The sequence below is a fragment of the Erpetoichthys calabaricus genome, chromosome 2, assembly GCF_900747795.2.
Source record: "Erpetoichthys calabaricus chromosome 2, fErpCal1.3, whole genome shotgun sequence".
NCBI lineage: Eukaryota > Metazoa > Chordata > Cladistia > Polypteriformes > Polypteridae > Erpetoichthys > Erpetoichthys calabaricus.
In genome coordinates, this window is record NC_041395.2 from 325,184,580 (window position 1) to 325,202,631 (window position 18,052).

The 18,052-nt window shown below is 38.8% G+C and overlaps 1 protein-coding gene across 2 annotated transcripts in view; it reads left to right on the forward strand.

The window, feature by feature from the left end:
• hspa12a (heat shock protein 12A) overlaps positions 1-18,052 on the forward strand; it is a 183,537-nt gene that overhangs the window by 87,034 nt on the left and 78,451 nt on the right. For both annotated transcript variants that reach the window (XM_028796009.2, XM_051923467.1), the window contains exons 2-3: positions 726-808; positions 8,996-9,123. In XM_028796009.2, coding sequence (XP_028651842.1) covers positions 726-808; positions 8,996-9,123 — 211 coding nt within the window. The remainder of the gene's footprint in view (positions 1-725; positions 809-8,995; positions 9,124-18,052) is intronic.

Here is an 18,052-nt window from a genome sequence, read left to right on the forward strand (position 1 = left end):
CATGATATTCTAATTTTATGACCAGCACCTGTATACTAACTCCATCTTTAGTGGAAATTCTAACATGAAATTATGGAGACCTTACCAAGAAAGGGATAATGCATAATTTTGATAAGGATATATGCAGATCTAGTACCATACTGTGTATATATATATCACTGGAAATAAAGGTCTTATTTAGAAAAACAAGAAGAAAGAAACCGCCAATGAAATGTGCATGGCATTACCGTTACTCAGCTATTATAGTGTATGACAAGTTACAAGAACTTAAAATAAATTTGACTTTTGATTGGAGGTTAATGGAATGGTGTGTTTTCTGTAATCGGTATGCTTCAAACTCGCTGGCGAATGGTGCCTTCTGCAAAATGGTCTATTCAAAGTAAAGATTTTGATTGAATGCTGGTTTGCTTTTCTGAAACCTGTCTGGTATTTGCTTATCAAGTTGGACTTCTAAATATAAAGGTCTGGTGAAGTTGGTTATTGTCCCATTTGTGTTCTGTTTTGTGGATTTAGTTCTTTAAACTGTTTATTTTCGGAAATTGCACTTTGGTTGAGTACAAGTGGGAAGTGAGGCTGGAGCTCTCCATAGTGCTGAAGACCCAAGTGCTTTTTCTTTTTCTTGTACTAAGCCTGTTGCATGCATGAAGATCTGAGTCTTCTGCTTCTCACAGACTGTTCATTCACTTATTAATGTTTTTTTGCCTGTCTTTCATTCTTTCTTACAGATTCTATTTCTTCTGCATATTCTTCCCCTGCCCGAAGCTTAGGGGATCCTGGAATTACACCACTTTCTCCAACTCATTCTGCGGTAAGAAAAATCATTTGTATGATTTGTTCAGTAGTCATAATTTCCCCTGCCATACTTTTCAGACATGCATTATGTCATTCAACTTTTTTGTTGAGTCTTCATCTGGGATGCTCGGGACCTTCCTTTTAAGTTTTATTCTTGCAAGTGATATAAGACTGGATGTATCTTCTAGGGTGAAAGGGGGGCAGTGCTTCAGTCTTGTTCTTTACTGGAGTCACCTTCAAAGCCAGGGAAAGTGCTGGTCTCTGATTTGGCTGTCCCTCTCATAGTCAGGGTAGGTACCTAATCTTCTGACAATAATAGCTGCTATGTAGGTCCTCTTATTGAGTTTAAATACTTGGGATCAACAGTACAGAGTAATGGGGATTGTGATTAAGAGAGGTGAAAAAGAGAGTGCAGGCAGGGTGGAATGGGTGGATAGGAGTGTCAGGAGTGATTTGTGACAGATGGATATTAGCAAGAGTGAAAAGGAAGGTCTACAGAACAGTAGTGAGACCAGCTGTGGTATATGGGTTGGAGACGGTGGCACTGACCAGAAAGCAGGAGAGAGAGCTGGAGGGACAGAGTTAAAGATGGTAAGATTTGCATTGGGTGTGACAAGGATGGATAGGATTAGAAATGAGTACATTAGAGGGTCCGCTCAAGTTGGACAGTTAGGAGACAAAGTCAGATAGGTGAGATTGCGTTGGTTTGGACATGTGCAGAGGAGCGATGCCGAGTATATTGGGAGAAGGATGTTAAGGATAGAGCTACTAGGCAAGAGAAAAAGAGGAAGGCCTAAGAGAAGATTTATGGATGTGGTGAGAGAGGACATGCAAGTGATGGGTGTAACAGAACAAGATACAGAGGACAAAAAGATATGGAAGAAGATGATCCGCTGTGGCGACCCCTAATGGGAGCAGCTAGAAGAAGAAGAAGAATGTAGGTCTTCTCATGCTGGAGGCAGTCTCTGTAGATGTAGCTGACCAGTCTGCAGAGATTTCAGGCAACCTCTCTGATGCATTCCGTTGTCTCGTTCCCAGTTACTTGGCAGTTCCTGCATGCAGGTTCCTGGCAGCCCCGTAATACATGGCCCAATTTGTCACATTTCTTACAAGTGTAAGACAGGTTGAGGTAGTAAAGAGTCCAAGCTTTGTGTTAGGTGCTGCAGTCCATCGGGTACAGTAATCTTCTTCCTTATTCTGCCGATGACAGGTTAATGTATTTATCTGTCCAGGGTGTGAATGACATTTTTCACCACTTTGTAGAAACCCATAAGGAATGTGCCAATGCTTTTACAAGAAATTATGTGGATTCCTCGTGGACACGTTCACCCACCTTTCTTCAGTGTAGATGGCACAGTTCCCCACAAAGCAAGTAAAACTGGAGTTGACCTTCACCATTTCCCAGTGTTGTTTACAAAGTGAAATCTTTCCTAAACACCATTTTCCTACCGAAAGTCTCCAAATTCATATGTGGGAATCACTCCTCATCTCCATTCAGCCTCAGTACTGCTCTCTACTTCATTCAAGACTCCAGTGACTAACATTCCCTATAGGTGCTCCTAGATTTGCTTCAGGCTGGTTGGGGCTGGAGGACCAGGCTTAGCCAGGTTGCTTTCATTGGAGAAAGTCCCTGATTTGCTATCCTTCTAGGCTGGCAGCTTTATTGGTGGAAAGAAAAGCATAAGTGGGAGCTGGAGCCACTGAAGCCATCTTTCTTGGTATAGTCCTACAGTAATAATAGAGGGGTACTACTTGAGAAGAAGCTGCCGAGATTTTCTCCTGTGGGTGGGTCTCTGCAAATCCTTTTTTTAAATGGGGCCAGGATCTGCAGATCTTATACAGGTGGTGATATGTAGCCTGCTTGGAGCTCGTTGCTGGCCAGTCTTTAGCTCCAAGATAAATTTTACTGACTTTGAAAAATGTGGTGGACTAAACCTACATATTTGATCTTAACCCAGAGGCTGAGAAGTGATAGTGATGGGAACAATGCAGAACAGACCCCGAAGGGAAAGCTGGTCCTACACAGACACACTCATTTTCTCCACTCCCATTTTGATTACCTGAGTTTGAGAATTTTAAATTTAGTACAAATCAGCCTTCAGATTCTCTTCTAAATTGGAGTGAGAGAGATCGAGAGGGAGGCAGTCTTAATTTTAGTATGCTGGAGTAATTGATTTTCATATGATAATGCTTGTAATTACATGTTTCATATTAAGCTCTTTGTTTGCTGTGACACTGTGAAATCAATCTGAACCCATATACATGACTTAAATGTGAATAAAGAATTTGATTTAGTAATATCTGTTGCGGTGCAGTGTCAATGAGAATGTAGAAGGAGTGTATTTTTGGCACACTGTAAAGGTTAGCACGTCTGCAGAGATTTTTATATGTGACACAGAAAAGCAAAAAAACGCAGACAAAATCTTGACAGTTCTTATTACACTGTGAATATATTGGTACAAAATAATTACAAATACTGTATTGAACCCTCTGATATTCCTCTGCAGTCCTACATAAAAGTGGAGAGGGATAATAACGGTGATGTACTAAAATTGAAAGTGCCAATTCGCAGAATTCTCCCAAAGTTGATAGACATCAAACACAATGATTATTCAGGCTAACTGAAGATTACTCTGTGGTATATCTAGAAGGTTCATTGTAACAGTTCATAAACTACTACTTTCCAGCATTTTAAACACCCTGTGTAACTTCAACTGTGTTTTTGAACGCTTGACATATCTGTTGCTTTTCTTGTTTCAAACCATTGTGGTTGCCTAGCAAAGAGTGCTTTATTGTAGCCCATAGTAACCATTTCTTTCTTATGCTGCTGATGACAGTTTTACTCTGAACAGGGTTATACTTCAGTGTAGTGCTGTTTCTATATTTACTTATTGACTATTTTTGGTTTTTCTGTGCTGCAGTTTGGATTTTCAAATTCATAAGTGAAATTCAGCCTTTGATTTTTAAGAGGAATTTGTAATATATGTTAGCTAATATATGTTAGATTATTTGTCATTTAAATATCTAAAATGAAAATTAAGCTTTAATTACTCCAAATACTGTACTGTAGAAGTGTGATTAAGCCAACCACATAATGGAGTGTCAGATGTATGTCATTGTGTTAGTCAAACTATTTGATGATTTTAACACTAATTGAAACATTGGGTTGCAAACCTTCTTGTATGTTTGCCTTGTTTAAGACTGAATTCTTCTTATTTCCCATTTGTACTGTTACGTAATATTTTTATATCTATATTACTAAACGACAGTTTAATTTATGCACGGCGGACGCACCGAAGTGCATGCGCACTGTGCCGTGGCGCCCCAGAGTCAGTAGATGGTGCCCAAACAACACAACCTGTAAACTAAACTTGCTCTAATCCACTGTGCCAGCGGTCTGTGTCAGCAGAGGCAAAGGAGTCATGGCTCCAAATGCAAAGAGCTCAACGATTTGTAATACAAAACCGAGCCCGTAGTTCCCAGAGTCAGTGTGTGGCGCCCAAACACCACAACCTGTAAACTACACCTGCTCTAATCCACTGTGCCAGCAGTCAGTGTGGCTTCCCAGAGTCAGTAGGTGGTGTCCAAACAACACAACCTGTAAACTAAACTTGCTCTAATCCACTGTGCCAGCGGTCTGTGTCAGCAGAGGCAAAGGAGTCACGGCTCCAAATGGAAAGAGCTCAACGATTTGTAATACAAAACCGAGCTAGTAGTTCCCAGAGTCAGTGCGTGATGCCCAAACACCACAACCTGTAAACTACACCTGCTCTAATCCACTGTGCCAGCAGTCAGTGTGTGTAAGATGGAGTATGCTTCCTAACAGTAAACGACTTCTACCTAACGACACAGCCACAGAACAACAAAGTCGAGGGATAAAAACAATACACGGAGGCTCCCACTACGCGCTTCAGACACACCAAAAGCAAACACGTCACGGCTCCACAATGAAAGAGCTCAACTTACGGAAATACAAAACGAGCCCGTATGGATAAACACAATGAACGAATGCGCCCACAACGTGCTTCTGACACAGCACAGGCAAAGGAGTCACGGCTCCAAATGGAAGGAGCTCAACGATTAGTAATACAAACTCGAGCCCGTATGGCTACGACCTGTAAACGAGCCTGTATGGATAAAAACAATGAACGAAGGCGCCCACACAAAGAAACCGCTTTAGTACAAATATGTTTATTTAATTAAATGAAAACTTTACCATGGCTACAACCTGTGAACTAAACCTGAGGTAAAGCGTGCACGCCAGGTTGATCAGCCGCCCGAACGCGACCGCCCACACCACTGCATATACCACGTTCGTTTAGTAATCTAGCCCTCCATGCCTGGATCCGCTGCCATGGTCACTTCAGTACGCGAATCCGCCGCCGTCAGCAAACGACTTCTCGCTGACGACACAGCCATAGAAAAACAAAAAAGAGACTGCATTGATAAAAACAATAAACGAAGGCGCCTACAACGCGCTTCTGAAACACCAGAACCAGATGAGTCACAGCTCCAAAAAGAAACCGCTTTAGTACAAAAATATTTATTTAATTAAATGAACTTTCCCAGGACGCACCCACCCTCCATGATATTTCATCCCTCCAAGTATCAGAGGGAACAGAAAGTGATTGCCATTCTTGGATTTGCGATTCTTTCGAGAATCGCGGGCTTGCTAGTGTTGCAGATATTATGCCATGGCTGTACTATTTCTGTTCATACTTAAACTTCTCTGATGATTCTGCATTTAGGGGTGTATTGATAAGGAGAAGGAGGAGAGCAGTCACGTGGAGACGTTTGTTTCTTGGTGCGAAGAGAATTGTCTGCAGCTTAACATCAGCAAAACTAAGCAACTGGTGATTGACTTTTGCCATATCAAAGATCCTCTATGCTCCATCACTATTCAGGGTGTGGAAGTAGAGGTAGTGCATCTCCTCCAAGTGCTTGGGGGGTCCACATCAATGACTGGTAGGAGTGGTCATGTAACACTGAGGAACTATATAAGAAAGGGCAGAGCAGGCTCTTTTTTCTTAGGAGACTCATTCTTTTAACGTAGCTTCACATCTTCTTTAGTTATGATGGCCAGTGTGATTTTCAAGACTATGGCGTACTGGGCTGGTAATGTCAGTTCAAGAGACGCCCACTGAACTAAAGAACATTAAAACATCGGAAGTTTGTCAAACGAGAGGAAAACATTCAGTACATCAAGCTTGTTTGTTTAGCTAATACCTAAGTTGTCTTTCTTTCTTTCAACTAGTGAATTGTCTGTGGATGTCATTTTTAGATTCAGCTTTGTTTTAACAAATAGCACAAAGGAAGGAACCACCAGTTGGTGGGGTTGTCAGTGTGTCTCAGGGTTCACACACACACAACGTTCACACAGGGCAAGGTTTAAATTTACCAATGGAGGAAGACTGTTGTCCTTGCAGCCCTGACCTGGATTAAGCAGGTTAGAGAATGTTACGATTTTGGTTGATCTCCGTCATAAGTAGCATTTAGAAGTTATTACTATAAAAAAAAAGTTTATTGGTTTTGTAATATACCTTTAGCACCATAAGATTGTTTCTTATGGTTATAGGATTATCTGTTAGCCCCCAATTATAATTACAGTAATGGTGATGTTTCAATTAATCGGTTATCTTTAAAACATCCAGGTGAGTTGGTGCCTTTTCAGGCTTATGTGATATATAGGATCATAACACAACATAGTTGTTAAAAATACATAAATGTCTTAAAAATACAGTATCTTGTGTAAACAAGATAATAGATTTTAAATGTAATATAGAAATTTTGAAAAGAACTTGATATCTGTACTAGAATAACCAATAAATTGGGATCACATATCGATAGTGGATGATAATGAAGTACAAAAATGGACCTGTATCTGATCCATTGTCAAGATTTTCAATACACTACAATAAGATCACATAGTCCACAGAAACAAAACTACAACAACAACATTTATTTATATAGCACATTTTCATATAAACAATATAGGTCAAAGTGCTTTACAAGATAAAATAAAAAGGGAAATTAATATAAAATAAACAATTAGTCAGTCAGTCATTCTCCAACCTGCTATATCCTAACACAGGGTCATGGGGGTCTGCTGGAGCCAATCCCAGCCAGCACAGGGTACAAGGCAGGAACAAACCCTGGGCAGGGCGCCAGCCCACCGCAGGGCACACACACTAGTAACAATTTAGGATCGCCAATGCACCTAACCTGCATGTCTTTGGACTATAGGAGGAAACTGGAGCACCCAGAGGAAACCCACACAGACACGGGGAGAACATGCAAACTCCATGCAGGGAGGACCCGGGAAGCAAACCCAGGTTTCCTTACTGCAAGGCAGCAACGCTACACCACTGTGCCACCCTATAAACAATCAAGATTAGGCAATAATATACAGTATGTAACAAAGAAAAAGGTGAGGTCAAATGGCCAGGAGGACAGAAAAAAAAAATAAAAAAACTCTAGTTAGGCTTGAGTAAAAAAAACAAAATCTGCAGGGGTTCCAAGGCCAAAAGACCACCCAGCCTCCACTGGGCATTCTGTCTAACATAAATGTTCTAAATCATGCTTCACAAGGAAGAAACTGATGATGATGGTCATGTGGACATGTGGGACACCCACCATTCAGTCCATAAACACAGGGGGCAGCCTGGTACCTTGCTCAGGTGATAGTGAGGCAGATTTCCACCACAGAAGAACTGGAAAAGACAGCAGAGAAAAGTACAGATTAGTACAGATTTGCAGAACCCAGAGGAAAATGATAATTCAGTGCCAACATAGACTAATAGGGGTACAACTAAATTGTAGCTACGAAAAAGCCATTTTAAAATAATGGGGTTTTAGCAATTTTTAAAATTCTTGTACAGTATTAGCCTGGTGAATTTCTTTTGGTAAAGTATTACAAGTTTTAGGTGTGTAACTTCAAAAGGCCGCCTCACCACTTCTTTTCAGGTTGGCTCTTGGAATCATAAGCAGTCCTTCATTTCATTCATTTCATACATTCAGCCTAGTCACTGAACACCATGCAGCTTCTTGGTTAAGTGAATGTCAGTAGTAACAAAATAACAGTATGTAACACTTGCTCTGCTTTGCCAACATTAATTAAATAAAAAAAAAAACTTTTTAAAATGGCATAAAGCAGACATGTGCACTGCCTGTCTCAAAGCTAAAGGGGACCACACTTTGTCTGCACTGCAGTCTGCTGTCCCTTTGTTAGTTCAACTCTTGTTTAAGGAAGTTTATATGTTCAGTCAGGATGGCCAGAATGAAAAATCCTTTCCTCATCAAGCAAGTATTTATGCATAAAGTACAGTACACCATGTCTTCGTTTAAAACCCCTAAGAAACGACAAAGTGTTTTGATGTATGTTAATTTATTTGTTCCTTAAAATAGGCTAATTGGCATAGGTCAAAAATATTTAGAATAAAATAAAACTCCTACCACGTTTAACTAGTCTGTGTTCATTTATGTCTTCAGTTTATACAGAAATTTGGTTGTAAATTACACATTAACAATATAAAATAATAGGGAAGTTATACTGATTTGAAATTGTTAAATTTAGCACACGAGGTACTGATTTAGAAGTGCCCAGGTGGATCTTTAGCTTTTGTTTAAATGGTGTAATTAATGCTTTCATGCATCAGTAAGATTTTTGTAGAAATACTGGTGGAGGAATAGAAAGCTGGCGCCTGAAAGTTGTCTCATCAATTTTTGTATTGTAGGCTTGTATTTTAAGGTGTAGCTGTAGCTTTGTAAGTTAATGCTTGAGCTTCACTCAGAATATGTGACCATTGTGTCCTGGAGAAGACACATTGTTTTATACTAAGAACTTTGATGTATAGCACTAAGCAGTCCCATAACCACAGTTTTCAGTTTCTTGTATTATTTTTATTTTTTTTATTCAATAATCCTGTATGTTTGTAACAAAACCCAACAGCCATTAGTAACTCCATGACATTCACATGAACTTCAAATCTGTGTCACTGGTACCCTCGCCAAAGGCTAGCATATCCTGGGTTACAGTAGTCCCTGCAGAAGAGTTTGCTTCTGAAATGTGTGTTATACATCACTGCACATCACTGAATAAGGAGCACTGGATGAATCAATACCTAAACAATGATTACTTTTCAAGCCTGTTTTTCAACAGTGACTGGGCCAAACCTGTAAGCTTCTCTCTCTGTTTATCTTACAGAAAGATCCTGAGCACCATGTCCCTGCACAGCAGTGCTTTGCGGTGGTAGTGGCTATCGATTTTGGCACCACATCCAGTGGGTATGCATACAGCTTCACAAAGGAGCCAGAATGTATTCACATTATGAGGTAAGCACTGCAATGCAGCAACTGAGGAGGTGTGGATGTATGAGTGTCACTGCTGGCTGCTCAGGTTATAATGTTTAAAATATGTGGGCAGCAAAAACCACTTGATTCTTTTTTTTTTTTTTTTTTTTTTAACCTGTACTTGTCCAGCATATTTTTATATGCAAAGGTCTTTAGTGGGTTTCAGTTGCAAGGCAGGCTTTAACAATAGATATGGATTTTGAAAGTGCAATGCCACTGTTTACTTAACTGCTGCAGCATAATTTATACATGCTGCACTAGAAGTTGCTTATCAGCCATGTGCAGAAAATAAAGTGTTCTGCAGTGCTATTTCCTTTGAGAGCTGCCTCGTACATCTCATGTACCTAATTTTCAGCTGTGCCTTTCCTTTACTGATCATGCAAAAGTTCCCCATACAAAACAATTTTATGCAGCGTCTTTTAGAAATTGCCAGGAATTGCCAATTAGGACCAATTTAACCCCTTAAGCTAACTAGTAATAGAACTCCTTACTGCAGTAGTAGAATTTTAGTCTTGAGTTACCTAGAAACATAATAGTTTGATTTGCTTTGTTTTCAGTGGGGTAATGACAGCATACAGTGTTCTGTCTGTTTAACATCCTTATATTTGATGTGTGAACATATGACTGTATGTTGTCTAAGTTTCTATCATATAAGTTTTTTATATATCTAAAAAGATATATATAAGCCTTAAACAGAAACATCTTGTATTAATAATTTTTATATTATCAATTTTTCTGTTTATTTTTGTTTGAACTGTTTTGCTTTGAATTACTACTAACAGTTTTAAAAGGGAGACCCTTGAAGTATGGAATTATTTACATACATGTCAATGAGTCACACTTGTTGCCTGAACCCCATGAGAAAGCAGAGGCAGTGGAATTTTTGTAAACCAGATGAGCACTTTTAGCTACCTTTAGTGTGTACTGGGTCTGCTTCTGAGTCATCTCTATGTAGGTATACCTGGTACCCGTTCTCTGTGGACTTAATCTAGAGGAGAGTAACTTTGCTCTGAAGTCCTTGACCATTGTCATTATTTTCCATCAATTATGGAGCGTGAACACTGGAAGCTTGTATAGGAACCTTATTTCATCTTCTTGTACCTGCTGCTTATTCTTTATGTTGGTACCCAAATGTAAAATCTAGAGGAGAGTAACTCTTCTCTGAAGTCCTTGACCATTGTCATTATTTCCCATCAATTATGGAGTGTGAACACTGGAAGCTTGTATAGGAACCTTATTTCATCTTCTTGTACCTGCTGCTTATTCTTTATGTTGGTACCCAAATGTAATGACCATAACTCAGTATGGGTGATTCATAGCTTGAATCCAAATCTAAATGTTAAATCTGTAAAATTCTGTGTTTTTTTTTTTAATATATAAAGCAGAAGCCGGTAAGGTTTAAATAACAGTCATCAAAATTAAACATGAAAATTAGAACTGCACAGCTCTTGAGTTCTGGGTTTGTATCATGTCTAGGTATCGATGTAACCCTCTTACCATTGCAATAAAATAAAGGCAAAAGATATTATCATAAAGCATAGGGTACCTTGTGGAGATCCCATTTATTAGCCTCAGAGGTCTAAAAAAAATAGTGGAAATGGAAAGTTGATTGAGTTGTAATGGAAACAGTTGGATTGCTGTTTTGCCATTCCTTGCAATTTGTGCATTCATACCAAATGTGTATTTGGAGACTAGAAATGTAAACAAGTGACTCTTTCCTCAACTGGATTATTACAAAAATGCCAAAATCGCATCTTGTAATATCCTTTTATTCAAGCTATGCACTGTTATCTGTTGTACCAATGAGCTGCAAAGCTTTGCACCTTACCAGTTAACAGTTGGAAACTTTACTATGGATTGAGTTGGTGGCTCATAGATATCAGAGAAATCACAGCTAGCAGTGGGGTTTTCACTCGCCAGTGGGGTATTACTGAAGTTTACTGTGCTGACGTCAGACTCTGGCACATTTGGCAGTTCAATTTGTTTCCCTTTGTCTCAAGTTCTTTATTCTTTGTTGCTGGTCTGTCGTGCAAACAGTGACAGCTTCCTGTTTCCACACCTTTTAAAGGTGGAAGTTTGGGAGGCAAGATCATTGTACTTCTTCTGGGTTATCATCCTCTCTGAAGGCGAAATGAAGATTAGTAAGCCGTTGTGCCACTCATAAATGTTTTCCTCTGGGGTTCTTCTGAAATTTGTACACATAATAGGCAGGTGTTGTCTGAACATTTGATAATATTAATAATGTAATTTTGTTAATACACAGGAATGTGAATGCGTAACCATACCCTTAATATAGTCAGAATTTTTTCATGTCCTGTTTGCAATGTGAATAAAACACGATTGGTTCTTATGCTAGTCTCTTTTGCCCAGAGTTATGTGAAAAATAAAAAAAAAAATGATTTGAAGGAAAATAAAAACCTTTGAAATTTATAAATAGAAGTAACATTAGCAATTAATCTGGGAGAGGAAAAAATAAAACTTTTCTGATATTTGATCAAGTTTGGATTGTATTTAATGTGAATAATATGTGGTGATATTGGAATTAAACACTTAGTCAGCATGCCTCTGTAATTGAAAGATATGAAGATCAAGTGTTTTATAGAAATTTGAATATTTTTTAAGCAAGCCTTGAACAAAGCAGCAAGATTCGCCAAATTGCTACACAACATTAAGACAACATTTAAAGGAGGATATTACTTTAATAGTTAATACTTATTACTTCATGTACTTATTACTTCATATTAAAACAATACAAAAGTTAATACACACTACATTATACAATAACAATCATACATTTACACCTTCAAAATCAGAGTTTTACAATCATGAGTATTAATAAAGTGGGATAACTTCAGGTTCTTCTAAATGGATTTCCTTGAAGATGCTATATGACTTTGGAAGACTTGAACGTTTTATGATTTCAGTCTACAATATTTTGCCTAGTATAAACACATGCAATTGGTTTTCAATGATTGGCTGATACATTTTCACTGAAACATCTTGAGTCATCCATCCACTTCTATTATCCATCTCTGCCTCTTTTTAGATTCAGGATTTTTCAGAGATGGGTAGAAATTGTTTTTGATTCTATTTTTGGAAATGTACTTGTCACTGCCTGTGCTCTTGGCTTCATAACCCAACCCCATTGTTATGCCATATGTCAAAAACCTGTACTAGCAGTATTTAATTGTTTATCTTTTGTTAGCTATCATGTTTACAGAAAAAATAAGTAAGTCTAAATTTTTGGGAAACTAAAATAACAGGTTCCCTTTCTGGGGGATCATTTTAAGAAAATGCCTCGCTATTATTATAGATGAGCATGACAGTATTGGGTGTATTAAATTGTAATCCTTGTCATACTGCCTCTGAAACTGAATCACAAAGTGATGTGATATGTATGGTAAATAACCTTTTCAATTGACAGATTTCAGTAGTACTAGGGTGTTGTACCGTGTTAGCCATTATGAATGTAGAGAAAAGCCAAGCAAAATGACACCTTTTATTGGCTAACTAGAAAGATTACAATATGCAAGCTTTCGAGGCAACTCAGGCCCCTTCTTCAGGCAAGATGTAATCAGATTTCAGGAAAGAGGCCAGAACCTGAATGGCTGGTCAAGTTGATCACAAGTGCACTGCATTCTGGGAAGGCTGAAAGGCAAAGCAGGATTCTGAGTATTTTATATCAACAACAAAGGATATACAGTAGCTCAAAGTGCTTTACAAGGTGTCAAAGTGTAGTTAGAAAGTGAAGCAGGACTATAGAATATTATGTAAGCAACCTTGGAATTCCATGGGAGTTAACCTTGACTTGGCGATAATGAATCAGTCATTTTTACTGTATTGAGAAACTATCTTCCAGTTAAGACAAAGCCAGGTGCTCACTTTGATTGGTGTGGCAGGGTTGGTATTGCGGGAGAAGTAACTGCCTTTAATTCCATGTTTTTAATAATAATAATATGTCTAAGTTATATAGCAGCTATCCCATGCTCAAGGTGCTTAAACAGTTCTCAGTTTACAAAGCACTAGTTGGTGCTTTGTTACATAAATTAAGTATTTAGTTCAGTTATTTTCATTTTATTTGTAAAAATGGACACTTTGTGAGGAGGCACTGATTTTAAATGGAGCTTGCTGTCTGCTTAGCTGCTGGACACTTTCCAAGGAGCTCTGTGAGTTAATGGAAGGTTACTTCAAGCTAGATGGAGCAAAGTGTCACTGTTCGGCAAGGAGCATGGCAGAAATTGAGTCCTCCTTCGGCAACAGGGTAATTTCAAAGGGCCTATGGCCACCACGGTTGCCAGATCCCCTTTGGGGTATCCTCAATGGAAAAGTCTTTTTGAATAAGCCTCACACTGTGGAAGACTTGAAGGAAAACATCCAACGTGAAATTGCTACTTTTCCCCCTGGAGATGCTTGCCGATGCGTTCAGGTACATGGAGCGCCACGTCAAAATGTGTCTGTCAGAAAATGGAAACCACTTCCAGCATCACATGTAATGCAATCGATTACACATACATCAAGGTATATAGCGTATTGTTTTGGTTCAGATTGCTTCATCCTAACGGGAGTTACAACAGAATATTTGGGGCCTCTTTCAGGTGAATCTCCCAGTATTTAGTGCTATTGGTTATTCTGCAAACATACTGTATATAGATTTTAAGTGAAGGCTTAAAATAGCATCCGTATCCAGTTGTTACTAGCGAGCTGAGTGCTGAATTATCATCCCTTGTCTAGTCTAGGGCACTAAAAGACACTTTTCTAAAGTCCTCAATTTGTCATAAACTGGATTGAAGTAAAGTATTGAAAAGTAAAGACAGTCTCATTCAGGGAAACAGCCTGCTAATAAAGGCTCCTAGGGTTGAATATGCAGAGTACAGTATGGACTGTAAGATGGCAAAGAGGTTATAGATGACAGTTGTATCGTACCGCATTAGAAAAGAACCTAAGAGATGAATTGATACCTTTCATTTTAGGTACATCTCATAGGTGATCTGATAACACAATTGAACACTGCATGCTTTAAATCTGTAAGGGGTTTAATTATTACATCCATGTCATAATATGACAGGGGAAACTGCTTTGCTTCCTACCCTTCAATAAATAACAAATAAATCCTCTAATTCTCTATCTTCTTGTGCAAGCAATTCTGCATTTGCTGAGAGTGTCAATTGTTGTAGCCTTTAGCAAGTAATTCAAAACCCAACCTGGATGTAAATTCCATAAATAATGGCTGATGTTAACTGATGACCAATTTAATTCTTAAAAGTGGCAAGACTTAATCAGGAAGCTACTCGAGTGGCTTTCACAATCTACCAATTGTTATAAATGTTTACAATAGCACTTGGCATGGTGGAGCCACGTTTGAGGGTCTAGCACATTTTGCTATTTATGTTTTTCACTGATGGATGCTTTGTGCAGGGAAGCTAAAGGCTAATGTGACTCTTTGAAAATGAACACAGACTGTTGAGGATTCCTACATCATGTGAATAATAACAACAGAAAAAAATGATGGTGAGAAGATACCATTCAGCTTAATTGAGCTTGCCATATTGTTTACTTATTTTTTTTCTTAGCCAGTATTGAGCCTACACTAAAAGCTTTTCAGTAATACATCGACTAACAAAGTTGCCATTTTTCCTCATGACAAAAACTTGTAATTTCCATTTTTTATCTTTTGTGGTGCATGGGTTACGCTGCAGTATTGTAGAGCATTGAAAGCAAGTTGTTAGAAAATATGACATGTAATCTTCTGTGAGAATAAAGAGAAATTTCTATGTTAACAAATCAATTTTTAGTTTCTACACAGATAACACTGTAAAGACACAGGAGTCAGAATGATCTCAAGTGTCAGAAAACATTGCAGATAAAAATTACAGATTGATTATTTGGAGTTCCAAGAAAAGATGTTGTGTCACACTGTTCTACTCAAAAAGCATCAAAACATCAAAAGCAGTATCTCTCCTAAAATTTAAAAAAGCTGTTGTATACCAATGAAAGTAGAGTGATACATTTCTTTAGCATGTTCCAAAAATGAATTTACAGTTATGTGAAAAAGTAAGTACATCCCATGGAAATTGTTGATGTTTTCAATCTATTTGAACAAGCAAGCAGTGCCTACAGAGCAAGGTAATGGACTTGAATAAAAACACACAGAAAATTTGCCTTTTCAATCATTTATTCAACAAAAATGTAAACAGATGCAGTTGTCTGTTGGGGAAAAAATAAGTCCACTTTTGGCCTCACAAGCTATTAGTGCCCCCATTAGCAGAAATGACTTCTTATAGGCATTTTGGGCAACTTTCCACCAGTCTCTGACATCAGCTTTGTGAAATTTCTGACCACTGTATGCAAAAGTCATTTTGTTGCAAGATATTTGTGGGTTTTCTTGCATGTCTTACCTGGTTCAGTTCCCCCAACCACATTTCAATAAGGGTTAAAATCTGGGCTATGCCTAGGCTACCCCATAATCTTTCATTTCTTCTTTTAAGACCATTTTTGGTGAATTTGCTTGTGTGTTTAGGATCATCATGTTGAAAGGTCCATTCCCGGTTCAACTTCAACTTTCAGGCAGGTGGCCTTACATTCTTCTGAAGCACACTTCGATAAGAAGCAGAATTCATAGTTGACCTGATGATGTAAGCTGCCCAGGCACTGAGGAAGCAAAGCAACCCCAAACCATAATATTTCCACCATGATGCCTCACAGTTACTATGAGGTTCTTCCCCTGAAATATGTTTGGTTTGCACCAAATATGTCTACTATTATTAAGAACAAATATGTCTAATGTTTGATTCTTCTGTCCAGCTCACATTGTTCCAAAAGGCCTGGGGCCTCATGTATAAACGGTGCGTACGCACAGAAATGTTGCGTATGAACGTTTCAACGCTCAAATCGCGATGTGTAAAACCTAAACTTGGCGTAAAGCCACGCACATTTCTACGGTACCTCATACCCTAGCGTACGCAATTTCTCCGCTAGGTTTTGCAGACTGGCGGCACCCAGCGTCAAAGCAGTGCTACTGGTCCTGTGTGGTTACCCTTTCTTTCTTAGATCCACATTCCTGACACGGCTTTATAAATACACTGAAACTAACTGCATATTGTTTATTAGTGTAATGCATCTGATTGTAATTAACCTGCAGCAGTATACTGTAATGGTCCAGGGAATAGCCATAGTATTCCAAATACCATAACTGCTTTAGCGTTGTTACTCTCACTGCATCTTCTTCTTCTTTCAGCTGCTCCCGTTAATTGTTGCCACAGCGGGTCATCATTTTCCATATTACTCTCATTGCACCACTCATGAGTATTTATATCACTGTATCTGAGTGGGGAATCACAGCAGCAGCTGATCGGAAAGAAAATTATTGATATACAGTAATCCCTTGCTATATCGTGTTTCGACTTTCGCAGCTTCACTCTATCGCGGATTTTATATGTAAGCATATTTAAATATATATCGCGGATTTTTCTCTGGTTCATGGGTTTCAGTGGACAATGGGTCTTTTAATTTCTGGTACATGCTTCCTCAGTTGGTTTGCCCAGCTGATTTTATACAAGGGACGCTATTAGCAGATGGCTGAGAAGCTATCCAATCAGAGCACATATTACATATTAAATAAAACTCCACAAATATATTGTGAGCACGGTGGCTGTTCGTACCCCTAGAGGATACGGCCGCTCCTCAAAAAACGCTGAAAGACTACCTTCACATTGCTTCCTTCCTTGCTGGGCTTACTTGTGGTTACTTTGTTGCGCGATATGCTTCACATACTTAAAAGCTCAAACAGCACTTATTGATTTTTGATTGTTTGCTTTTCTCTCTTTCTCTCTCTCTTGCTCTGACATTCTCTGCTCCTGACGGAGGGGGTGTGAGCAGGGGGGCTGTTCGCACCCCTAGAGGATACGGACGCTCGTCTAAAAAATGCTGAAAGACTACCTTCACATTGCTCCCTTCCTTGCAGCTGCTTTGTCAAGCGACATGCTTCCCGCACGGTGCTTCGCATACTTAAAAGCCCAAAAAGCACCTATAGATTTCTCTCTCTCTCTCTCTCTCTCTCTGACATTCTCTGCTCCTGATGCGCAGTCCTTTGAAGAGGAAGATATGTTTGCATTCTTTTAATTGAGACAGAACTGTCATCTCTGTCTTGTCATGGAGCACGTTTAAACTTTTGAAAAAGAAACAAATGTTTGTTTGCAGTGTTGGAATAAAGTTCCTGTCTCTCTACAACCTCCTGTGTTTCTGTGCAAATCTGTGACCCAAGCATGACAATATAAAAAATAACCATATAAACATACGGTTTCTACTTCGTGGATTTTCACCTTTTGCAGGGGGTTCTGGAACGCAACCCCCACGATCGAGGAGGGATCACTGTACAGCATCAAGCAGATGCTGCCTCAGCCACGGCAAAACGCTTCAAAGCCTTTCCTGTGTGGACCTCGTGGTTCAGAAACAGTTTCATCCCAAGAACTATAAATGCACTCAATCATTCCATCAAGTGCTCCTTGTAGAATGCTTTGTACTTATAAGTACAATCACCTCACTGTAAACTTGCACTACAGTTATAATATTGCACAACCTGCGCGACTTTATAAAGCGCGTATTTACATATGATGACGACATCATTTTTAAGATGAAATGCAGCAAAATATGTTGATTATATTATACAGATAAAACTTTAACTTCATTTAAATAATCTGTATTGTTAATAATTAAACATGTGAGGACACGGTGCCGCAACACTAGCTAGTTCAGTGATTGTTCCTGCCTTGCACTGTATTCTTGCTGGTGCTGACACGACACTGGAAGGATAGACGGTTAGCATAATTACACATGTACTATGAAGATATTTCAATGTTCCTTAAAAGTTTTGAAGAATCTGTGTTCTAAGCTTACAGATGGCTTCACGTCTATT